The sequence below is a fragment of the Ictalurus furcatus genome, chromosome 1 (genome assembly GCF_023375685.1).
Source record: "Ictalurus furcatus strain D&B chromosome 1, Billie_1.0, whole genome shotgun sequence".
Taxonomy (NCBI): domain Eukaryota; kingdom Metazoa; phylum Chordata; class Actinopteri; order Siluriformes; family Ictaluridae; genus Ictalurus; species Ictalurus furcatus.
In genome coordinates this window covers 13939067-13950869 of record NC_071255.1, presented here as the reverse complement: position 1 = coordinate 13950869, position 11803 = coordinate 13939067, and the positions used below count along the sequence as shown (strand labels likewise).

At 38.6% G+C, this 11803-nt stretch overlaps 1 protein-coding gene across 2 annotated transcripts in view; it reads left to right on the top strand.

The window, feature by feature from the left end:
* The first annotated feature begins 9613 nt into the window (after positions 1 to 9613).
* fhod3b (formin homology 2 domain containing 3b) overlaps positions 9614 to 11803 on the top strand; it is a 126401-nt gene continuing 124211 nt past the window's right edge. For both annotated transcript variants that reach the window (XM_053627418.1, XM_053627427.1), the window contains exon 1: positions 9614 to 10148. In XM_053627418.1, the coding sequence (XP_053483393.1) occupies positions 9984 to 10148 (165 nt within the window). In that variant the 5' untranslated portion in view covers positions 9614 to 9983. The remainder of the gene's footprint in view (positions 10149 to 11803) is intronic.

Sequence of the window (11803 nt, the reverse complement as noted above, 5' to 3'; positions counted from 1 at the left end):
TGAAAGTAGTTTTCCAACATTATTAATAAAAATGTTTGAAAGAAGTTAAACAGAACTGCTTTGTGCATTCATTTGCAGCTAACAGACAACATGCTCTCCTTAGCATTTTCTCATACTGTGCTATTTTGCTTTACTTTGGTTTCTTTTATTTTGTGGAATCCATTTATTCTCTGCATTAATGTGTTTTCTTCTACAAATTTATTCATTCACATAACAAAATTCGGAAACTATATCTATGCTGAAAGGGCTTGCACGTAGTACAGTTATGACACCTGTGTTGAAAGCCATGAGACCATTAAACATTGCACTGATGTGGCTGTAAATATATTATCACACATTAATTTGCAACAAATAAAATGCACTCTATATGACCAAAAGTTTGTGGACACCTGACTGTCACACTCATATGTGGTTCTTAGACAAACTGTTGCCAGAAAGTTTGAAGCACACAATTGTATAGGATGTCTCTGTATGTTGTAGCATTACAATTTCCTTTCTGGAACTAAGATGCCCAAACTGTTCCAGCATGACAATACCTCTGTGCATAAGGTGAGGTCCATGAAGATATTGTTTTGCCAAGGTTGGAGTAGAAGTACTTGAGTGTCCTGCACAGAGCCCTGACCTCAACCCCACTAAAAACCATTGGGATGAACTGGATGCCGACTGTGCACCAGACCTCCTCACCTGACATCAGTGCCTGACCTCTTTAATGCTCTTATGGCTGAATGAGCAAATCCCTACAGCCATGTTCCAAAATCTAGTGGAAAGCCTTCCCAGAAGACTGGAGGTTATTATAACAGCAAAGGAGGACTAAATCTGGAATGGGATGTTCAGTAAGCACATACGAGTGTGATTGTCAGGTGTCCACAAGCTTTTGGGACATATAGTCTATATGGTGTTATAAAGCTGTTGTATTAATATGTGGGTAATGAGACAAACATGAAGAATAAAAACATATTTTAAAAAATGGCAAACGTCTGATATTATTTATTGGTTTTTTAAAAAAAAATTTTTATTGCATTAAAGCACCAACAGATTGTTCAAAATGCATTAAAATTTTCAGCAGAAAATATATAGCACAGCAGGTAGCATTGCTACTTCACAGCTCTAGGGTCCTTAGTTTCATCCTGAGCTCCGGGTTACTGTCTATGTAGGTTTCTTCTGAAGTCTCCAGTTTCCTCCCACCTCCTGAAAAACATGCCTTGAGGTGAATTGGCTATGCTAAAATGCCCCAGTGTTTTTGTGTGTGTGTGTGTGTGTGTGTGTGTGTGTGTGTGTGTGTGTGTGTGTGTTGTACCCTGCGATTCTGGGATCCGCCCAGTGTTCTTGAGATAGGCTTCGGCTCCACCATGACCCTGACCAAGATAACGCGCTTGCTGAAGATGAACTTGTGATCTTTTTGGATAAGCTTCATGTTAATCTTAAGATGCAGATAAATTAAATGCTTTAGCTCTTTAAATTGCCAGCTTAATATACATTTTAAAGCTTATTCAATAATTACAGTGAAACTAACAGGAGTAGCAATTAAGTATATACCACTGTCATGGCATTAACAGTGGGCCAACTGGGACTTTGTACAGTACTGGTTAAATTAAAAACTGTTATATGAACTACACAATGATAGTGCTGTACATTATCAGTTATGATGTATTCAAATGTTCACTGATAATCAGAAGGACCAGTCAGATTGAGAAGATATTTCACGATGTTATCATTGTGTCTAAAGGTCAGTAGCATGTTGTACAAATCTTCTGGGAACTGGATTCAAATTAAGATAACATAAGGAAGATGTCTCTACAAGTGGTTTGTGAATTACCTTTGCAAGCTGCTCCAGACAAAAATACTTAAATAAATGGACTTCAGTTGACTTTGTATGTGTTTAATAATGTTATAGTTCATTCTAATGTCCCTGCATAGCACATTTATAGTGCCATACCCTGAATTTATATGATCCCAGTTCCAGTCATCCAGTTATCAGTAGGATTTTTGGGCCTGGCAGACTTTCCTGGCAGAATTGTAATAGGACCTTATAGCTGGGCTTTACTGTGAGAGTTTTACACTGCTTTCATGTAAAGCATTCTTATATGTAAAGCATTTGTCCTTGTACGTCCTCCCTGAATGTCTGTTACACAATCTTGATGCATTATACTATGGCTATAAAAGCAAGCCTAGTAGTTTAAACTTATACATCGATTGTGTATTACTGTCTTAGCGTGTGAAGCAATATTCAAAATTGCACAAGGATTGCACAAGGATACACAGTAGCATGTTTGGAAATGAAGGCTTCAATTCAATTTTTTTTTGTTGTACTGGGCTAGGAATTCTGCCATTATTGTGACATTATAACTGATTTTCTCATTGGATGTTAGTCTTTATGTTAATACATCATTTTGAGTTATGTCTTTGGAGGTACAGAAGCGTTTCAAAGCCTGTAGCGTGGCAGTTTTATAACAGTGTCCTCTGGTGGTGGCAAATGGAGCTTATGTTTGCTGCATTAATGACATGGAGATTCAACAGATCATTTTCATTGGAAGTTTCAGTTTATTAAATGAGAAAACTTGATTACATTTCTGGGGGGAGCATGGAGGCTTACTGGTTATAATAATAATAATAATAATAGTCATCATCATCATCATAATAAGGGTGGCTTAGTGGTTAGCACATTTGCCTCACACCTCCAGGGTCCGGGATTCAAGTCCTGCTGGGGCCATGTGGGTGCAGAGTTTGCAGGTACTCAGGTCCAACCCCCCCCCCCCCCCCTGTATGTGATTGTTCCCTGCAATGGACCAGGCACCCCGCCTTGTGCCTGGTGCTGCCTGGGACCCTGAAAAGGAGTAAGCGGTAGAAGATGGATGGATAATAATAGTTGTCATCATCATAATAAGGGGGTCATGGTGGCTTAGTGGTTAGCACGTTTTTATATATATATATATATATATATATATTTATATATATATATACACCTCCGGAGTGGGGGGTTTGTATCCTGCCTCCACCCTATATATATATCTGTATATTTAAACAAATCCTAAAAACAAATGGTTCAGATGCTTTCACACAGTTCTTTCACACCTCAGACTGATCTCAGGTAGGTATCTCAGATAAATTATACACTAACAGACTTCTCTATGACATAACTATACTAAAATTAATAATAAAATGAATGTGTATGAACGTGAAAATGAATGTGTGTGTGTATGTATGTAAATAGAAATAGACATATATAGATATCAAATGAAATATATAGAAATAATTTAATATTTTTGTGAGCCAAACTATGTGCAGGACAAAATAAAAAAATAAACAACAAAATAAGATGACATCAATACACACAAAGTCATAAACCAGTCCACCAATATAGTTTCACTTCACACTGAGATAAAAGTAACAGTATGTACGTATGTACGCATGTGTATGTGTGAGAATGTGTGCAATTGTGCCTTGCGGAGTTGGCACCCCATCCAAGGTGTCGCCCGTCTTGTGTCCCAAGTCCCCTGGGATATGCTCAAGGCTTCCCCGTTACCCTGTGCAGGATAAGTGGTATGGAAAATGGATGGCTGGATTACACTTCTGCAGAAATTCCAGTGTAAACTTGCAGACCTGATATATTTGGTGTCTCGGAACTGATTAGCAATTTGAAACACACTGAACAGACCCATTGAGGCACAAAGGGTCTTTTTTTTTTAAATCACAGTAGTGACATCTAGCCTAAATATCAAGGGTCTAACATTGGGAAAATGTTAATGCATTAATTTTAAAAAGACAAGGATTGAAATGGATCAAGGCAACAATTATACATAGACAATCTATTATAATTGATCATAAACATGGATTATTGTTTACTGTAATTGATTATAAATCAGTTATCTGCAAAGGACAGACAACCGGTGTGTTAAACATAATTCATACTTTTTAATTCATGTGTAAATCAAGGCGGATCTCTGCATCAACATCCACCAATCTTAAAACTTAACCTAGATACTGAACAAAGTTGGTCACATATCAAGCAGAAGCTACTAAAGTTAAGTGTAACAGATTCAGTGTCATCATAAATAGTTACCTTAATAACTGATATCATATCATATCGTGTGGAAGCCTGAAGTTTACACCACTACTGAATACATTTACTTTTAATGTAATTATTATTATTATTATTTAATTCTTCTAAGTGACTATTCATGCAAACTTGCATACTCACTACGCCTCTCGTTATGTAATGCCATAATAAGATTCATATGTGAGGTCTCGACTGGGGGCATTGTAAACTGCTACTCAGGCTGTACAAACCCTGTCAAGTCAATATTTGCATTAAAGGGCCTTTATTATGAAAATCTACTTTTTCCTGCTTTTGGTACATTTTAGACTATAAGGAGTCACAGCAACACAGAGAAAAGGTTAAACCTGTAACTATGTGACACAGCTGTGTTGGCTGTGGTCTGACGTGATGTAGTTTACCCCAGGCACTGTGAAGGGGGACCACCCACAGCAGCTGTGTGTTCAAATCACATAAAGTACACAGTAAAACTCCTAAATTAAGTTGGAGGAAGAAGGGGGGATATTTTCACTGCTTAGTCCACTTGTTCGCTATTAAATCGAGATACTCACACTTGTTTACATATGTCACCTGCACATTTTGTGGTCACATCCCACGGCACATCCTCTCAAGCACCACCAACCCCTTTCCCTAAAATGGTCACTAAATCTCTGTAATCATTGGCTTTTTGACCTAGCAAGTTTTGTATTTTGAAGTGCAATTTTTATTGATTTTTTTCCCTTTTCAAATTTAATTGAATGAATTTAGAGCAAAATTTTCACACTGTCTTGCAAATTCAGTGCAACATATTACAATATGATTCATTAAATTAATTAGAAAATAAATTTTTGCAATATTACACAAGTAGTTTAACAAATATGGAAAAAATATATAGAAAATATTTCATATATCTAAAAATATATATATATAGTATATGAAAATATATGTTGAGTACCTTAAAGCTGCAGTATCTCTCTCTCTCTCTCTCTCTCTCTCTCTCTCTCTCTCTCTATATATATATATATATATATATATATATATATATATATATATATATATATATACATTTGGTTAAGCAAGTACTTTTAAAAAAATTGTGTTCAAAACTGTCTCCCTTCCTTAACCTAATTCTCGAAGGCAAGCTTATAATAATGATTTATCATTTGACATATCGGGTCGGAAACGTCAGTTTGACATCATTTTCATGGCCTTTGACATTAGCGTAAACAGAAAGAAGAAGAGTCGGCTACTATATCGTATGTGTGGGTGCTGAGGATGGTGGAGTGTTTGTAGCTTATTCTTACAACAGTTGCTTAGAGTTTAAACTTGTCATCTGTATGACTGCTTTTAATCTGGATAATGTTAACTGGCAATGATCGCTGGCATCTGGGGAATCAGCTGTCAAAACCAAGAAACCTTGAACTGCAGAGAGCCTGCAGTCAAAAAGGGAAAGCGACAGAGCCTGTGCTAAAATGAGAATGAATATCGGCATGGCTTTTGAGAGGTGGACAAAGCTCTGAGATCTGAAGGGACTTAAGACTGATGCAGAGATGGCTTTTTTCTGCTGAACAGGTAAGACATTTCAGTGGCTCAATAGGTAGCTAGCTAACATTAGCGCACATGTCGGCTTGTTTCGGCAACATATCAAGTTTCCTATGTTGCATTGTTTTGTTTTGCTATGGTCAATGTTGTAAATTGCACTTATTTTCTGCTAGCTATGAGAGAGAGCACCTCACTTCTACTCCGTATCTGCCGCCACCTTGGTTGTCAAGTATTGAAGCTGATATACAACCCATACAAATACCTCAAAAACCATCAGATTCATCCAAGCAGAGGAGCAGTGCCGAAGCACAACCCATGTAAACAAAATAACTCTGCAAGTATTTTGCTAAGTGGTTAGCACATTCGCCTCACACCTCCAGGGTCTGGGGTTTGATTCCCACCATGTGTGAATGTGTGCGGAGTTTGCATGTTCTCCCCGTGCTGCGTCTCCCATGGTGGACATGCATGGTAGGCTGATTGGCATGTCCAAACTGTCCGTAGTGTATGAATGGGTGTGAGTGTGTATGTGATTGTGCCCTGCGATGGACTGGCACCCTGTCCAGGGTGTACCCTGCCAGGGTACAGGGTGCCAGGGTGTACCCTGCCTTCTGCCTGATGCTCCCTGGGATAGGCAGGATCCCAGGTTCCCCGTGACCCTTAAGAAGGAATAAGTGGTAGAAGATGGATGGATAATCACAACATACTTAGTAGGAAGTGCAAGTCTCTGCCCAGTTTACACAGCTCTAATAATGAACCCAAAGGTGTATATGTAATCCAGAGAGGTACTCTCTCTATTTACAGGTTGTGGATTCAGTAAATTAGATTGGTATATTGCTTGTTTTGTAAGATAACTGGAAATCGTTTTTAACTGGTAAATCTGATCTTATCTGTCACCATTTTATATTCAATTTTAGGTAATTTTTTTCTTCTAATTAAAAGAATACAAGTGTAGCTTTTATCTTAAATTTTTAACAGGGAAATGTATTTATAGGTATGTACAACAGATTTATTTTCACACCGAATGATACAAAAATGATTTATTTACATGAGCACCCACATTATTGCTTATAGGCGGAGCAATAATTGTGGAGCTAGCTAATTGCGGAGCTAGTTGTACTGTATTTTATTTATCTCCAACTGATTGACTGAACTTACTAATATCTGTTATATTTATTTGTACTGTATATTTTCATGAGAATTTTTTTCTACCTTTTATGGTTTCTCTTATAGCAAAATGTTGTTGACTCTGTTACAGTACATTTCAACCTTGTTACATTACTAAATACAATATATGCAAAATATATGAAATCGTTCTGTATCTTCCAAAATATAGACACAGGTTCATGTGAGACAAAGAGTGCGTGTCAGCAGCCTGACTGTCTCTGCATATGTCTTTATTACAACCCCATGTGTACATACCTTTGCAGTCAAGTATAAGTTGCAGAGAGAGTGACTGCAGTGGAAGGAATCCATCCATCCATCCATTTTCTGTACAGCTTATCCAACACTGGGTCGTGGGGAGCCTGGGAGTGTATTACAGAAAGATCCTAACTTTAGAATCCTATCTTATCTGCTTGGTATCCTTGACAATTTCAGTTAGGACCTCATTTAGGACAAAGACTATTACAGAATAACATTTCCTAAGTGCATTATCTTATCTTGACTACAGATAGGAAAAGCATAATACAGAAGCATCCTAACATGATAAAAATCCTAAAGTGTCTTAACTTTAGGACAAGCCCACTGGTGTCCTAACTTAAAAGTTATTTGAAAGCCAGCGATAACAGTCACACTGCAATAGCCATGTCCTAGAATGGTGTTACATTTATTAATGATACAAGACGAAGAACTTGATGTTTGATGGTGGAAAGACTTTTGGAGTACCCAGATGATGTGCTGTGCTTTGACAACAAAACACTGATAAATAATTACAGACATCCATGAAATATGATATTGCAGTTTGCACAAGAATTGCGACCAACTTTACAGAAGCCAGTGAACTGTTACTGAGCATTACCAGTCATAGTGCAAGTGATTTTACTGTTCAACATACTCCATTTTAATTGAAATTTACTTCACAGCTGTTGGTTGTAGTTGGTTGCTTGGTAACAGACCTGAGAGTTGATTATCGAACTCGATGGAGCAGTTTAAGATTCCTTAACTACAGATAAGATAAGACTTTGTAGGATAAGATAAGAATCTTAAATCAAGTTAAGATTTGCTTCTGTAAAATGAATTTGTGAAAAATCCTAATTTAACTGATCGAATATTAACTTAAGAGTTAATGATTCTGTAATATGCCCCTTGGAGTCTATCCCAGGGGACTCGGTGCATGAGGTGGGGAAGCCGTAGACAGGGTGCCAATCCACACCCATTCACACACTACTGACAATTTGGAAATGCCAATCAACCTACAATACATGTCTTCTGGATTGGTGGAGGAAACTGGAGTACCTGGAGGAAATCCAGGAAAACATACAAATTCCATGCACAAAGGCACAGGGCGGAGATGGGAATCGAACCCCCAACCCTGAAGGTGTGAGGTAAACGTGCTAAACACTAGGCCACCGTTCTCCCCATAGCGGTAGAAATGTATTCTTTTTACTGGTTTTATATTTATATTTATGCATTATTTCAGATTATAGTCAGTATGTTAACTGAATATCATCTGTGTTCTCTGCAATATGTAATATCCCACCTGGGCTATTAGTTTACATTATTTTCCACTCAGACCTCAGACGCTCTTTCATGCTTCATATGGTCATAAATGATTGATGTTCGTAAAGATGACCAGCAGGTGGCGGTATTAAACTGACCGGTATCACGGGTAACTTTTTCACATGTAGAGCATGTGCTTTCATTCTTTAGATGTGATTTTCTCACTTGAATAATCCTTCTTTTCCGCACATGGGATGGCATATTGTTCACATGAAAGACCTATCACACATGTTGAGTTTAAAGCATAACATTCACATGTAATTTTCTTTCTTTTTTTTTTTTTATCAAATCAGATCACACGTTACTCACATAAATACACGTGAAATGTATGTTAAGAAATACTGAACAAACTGAAAAAGGGGAACAGTTTTGCCATTTAATACTAAAGTTTCAGTAACCTTCCTAAAGTCTCAGGGGGATCTTAAGGCAAACCATTTAGCTCGTAGGACTTCATTTAACCCACACACACACCCACCCACCCACCCACACACACACACACACACACACACACACACACAGAGTTTGTGATTTACAGGATTAAACCCCAGCTATAACTAGTAACAGTAAGAACTCTTTTGGAAGGATTTAGAAACTTATATTAATAGAAATAGAAATGTGATAGAAATTTACATTTGATGTGCTTTTTAATTTTCAAAATGACATTTTGGAACGTCAACAACAATACATTGTGCAGCTGCTTATTTTATTAGGTAAATACCATATACACCAAAAGAAATAGTCTCTTTGTAAACCAAATTTACTACATTTTTATTAATGACTTTGCATTATAAGCTACATAAACCTTCTGGAACAAACTAAAAACAAAACAAACAAAAAAAAGCACTGAAAACATGTAATGTGTTTTTATCTATTTCTCTTTTTTTTAATGAATTTTGTGTAGGACATTTTGTCTGGCAGCATTAATGTTGTAAATTAAATGTGACTCAAATACCGTTTACTCTTGTGGGATATAATATTTTTTTTAAAAAATGGGGGGAATAGGAAAAGCAACGCGCATGCGCGGTACAAAATACCTCCTCTGCGTCAGGCTGATGTTGGAAGCGAAATTTGAATTCATTTTAAAAACTCCGAGAGAGAGAGAGAGAGAGAGAGAGAGAGAGAGAGAGAGAGAGAGAGAGAGAGAGAGAGAGAGAGAGAGAGAGAGAGAGAGAGAGAATGGTGCTACGACATTAATATCCCGAACAGCCACTAGGGGGCGCCCGGGCTCAGTGTACTGCGGTGACTGCGCTGGATGGCCTGAGCCGGACGGAGTCACAAACTTCAGCAGTTCTCCTCCGCAGACTCGCTGCGTCTCTGTCCTCCTCCGCACCTCGTCTCAGCGCTATGTCCTCGGACACCCCGCTTCTCGCGGGACCCTGAACCATTCCTTGCACTTAAGGAGACCCAAAGGGAGCACGGAGGGTCGTGATATTTAATATCTAGTTCTTCTGTTTTGATTTATTTACATTTTTTTTATAGCGGATTCATCCCTGCGGCACTTATGACGAGACGGTGCGCGAAGCTCGCGGCGAACTGACAGCGCGTGCCGACTCATGCTTTCCTATTGCAAGCCGCTATAATATAAAGGCGCACTGCGACGCAGACTTCACCCCCCTCCCTCTCCCCTCTCCCTGGCGGCTCTTTACTTGCGGACTTACTCCTAAGCTTCCTTGCATGGATGTAGGCTACCATGGCTACGTTTGTGTGCAGGGTGCAGTTTCTAGACGACACCGATCCGTTCAACAGCACCAATTTCCCGGAGCCTACTCGACCACCGCTCTTCACCTTCAGAGAGGACATACCGCTCATCAACCAGCTCGCCGGAGTGCACAGACTCCTCAAAGCGCCGCAAAAGGTAATCACACGCACGGCCAGAGCATCTGTTTGCTCTCAGTGCGAACTGATCGCAGCCTGAGCATAATCTCTGATTAGAGGACTCCAAAAAAAACAAATACAAAAATAAACCAGAGAGAGAGAGAGAGAAGATGGGAGAAATAATGTGTAGGAATCAACACTGCTGAAGTTGCTGATGGAGAGAATACTGCAGAGGCAGCACATGATGCTGCAGTCTGAATCTGTCAGATATCCTGGATATCACATTGCCATTATAGAGATATTACAACAGGCTTCACATTGCAATAGCTACAGTAACACAACACAACACTTGATGAGACAGGATTAAAGATTTGGGCTAAGATTATTTATTTATTTATATATTTATATATTTATTTATTTATTTATTTAGATGCCATGATTCATCAAAAACCCACAGAAACACTAACCAGGAAAGAAAGGTTCATCTGAAAGTATTTAATAGGAAAAGTTTTTATATTGGACGCATATGCGAATTTCAGGGTGAATATCAATATCACATGCATGAACTAGACATGAACTATTAACAGTACATTGTGCAGCTCTCATCCATCACTGGACTCATGCACGAGTCATGACCACACACCAGTTGTTATTGAAGTGCTTCGCTGTTCCTGCTCTTACCAAATATATCATTGTTTGCTCCATTAAAGGTTGTTCATTGGGATGTGCTAATCCATAGTGGGATTGGGCAAACTCCTATCATAGATATGTGTAGCATTCCATTGTTTTGGGTATCCTTACAGGATGTACTACCTGGAATAAATGTATCAAAATAGCCCAAGGACTCGGCACACATAAGAATACCTCTGCTCTTATCCAAACCACTCTCTGACTGCAGCCTCATTTTAGACCGTTTTCAGCACATAAACAAAGCATTATTTCGTGAGCTGGGTTTAGGAGTGGTGCTGTTGTGGCCATGTGGAATGCTTGGCAGCTGAGGGCCATGCTTGGGTGGTAGAAGTATGTGATGTCCATACGCTCAGGAATCTCCAGCTGTCATTGACTCTATTAATGCTGTCCAGGTTGTTAGACTGATATACGTTACTAGGTGATTGACATACACCCTACTACAACTGAACCGTTTACAGTCATTATACAGCATCACTTTGGCTCTACATTTGAATGTCAGCATTGATATATCCTTAAAAAAGAACACAGCATTGAAATGGGAAGTTCTTGCACTGTCCTCTAACTGTAGAGACACTCACTGTCTATCTTAATGAAACACTTCCTATTATGCAAATTGCGTGTTCTAAATAATACCCAAAGTGGAATGATCTTCATAACATATCTATTGTAATAGAGACTTACAGTTGCTGTGCTGTGGAGTAGACTGGCATTCCTTTGCTGGTGTACCAACCTGAGATATGGTGCAAAACTATTTTCCAGCAGAAATGTAGCGTATCAAGTCAGTCACGACTACAACAGTGGTAAAGTTCCAAATGAAACGTTTCCCCCCCCCCTGCTATCTCTTATTGCCATGTAAGACAGTTGGAATCTTCATGCATATACTATTTTCCAGCTATGATGTTACATGTCATTTCATATCTTGTCCTCTTAACCCAATTTCTGGGGACAGCTCATTGTCTCTGAGCAGAATTCTTCTTGAAACTCTTAACTTCACAGGCTGTCCAA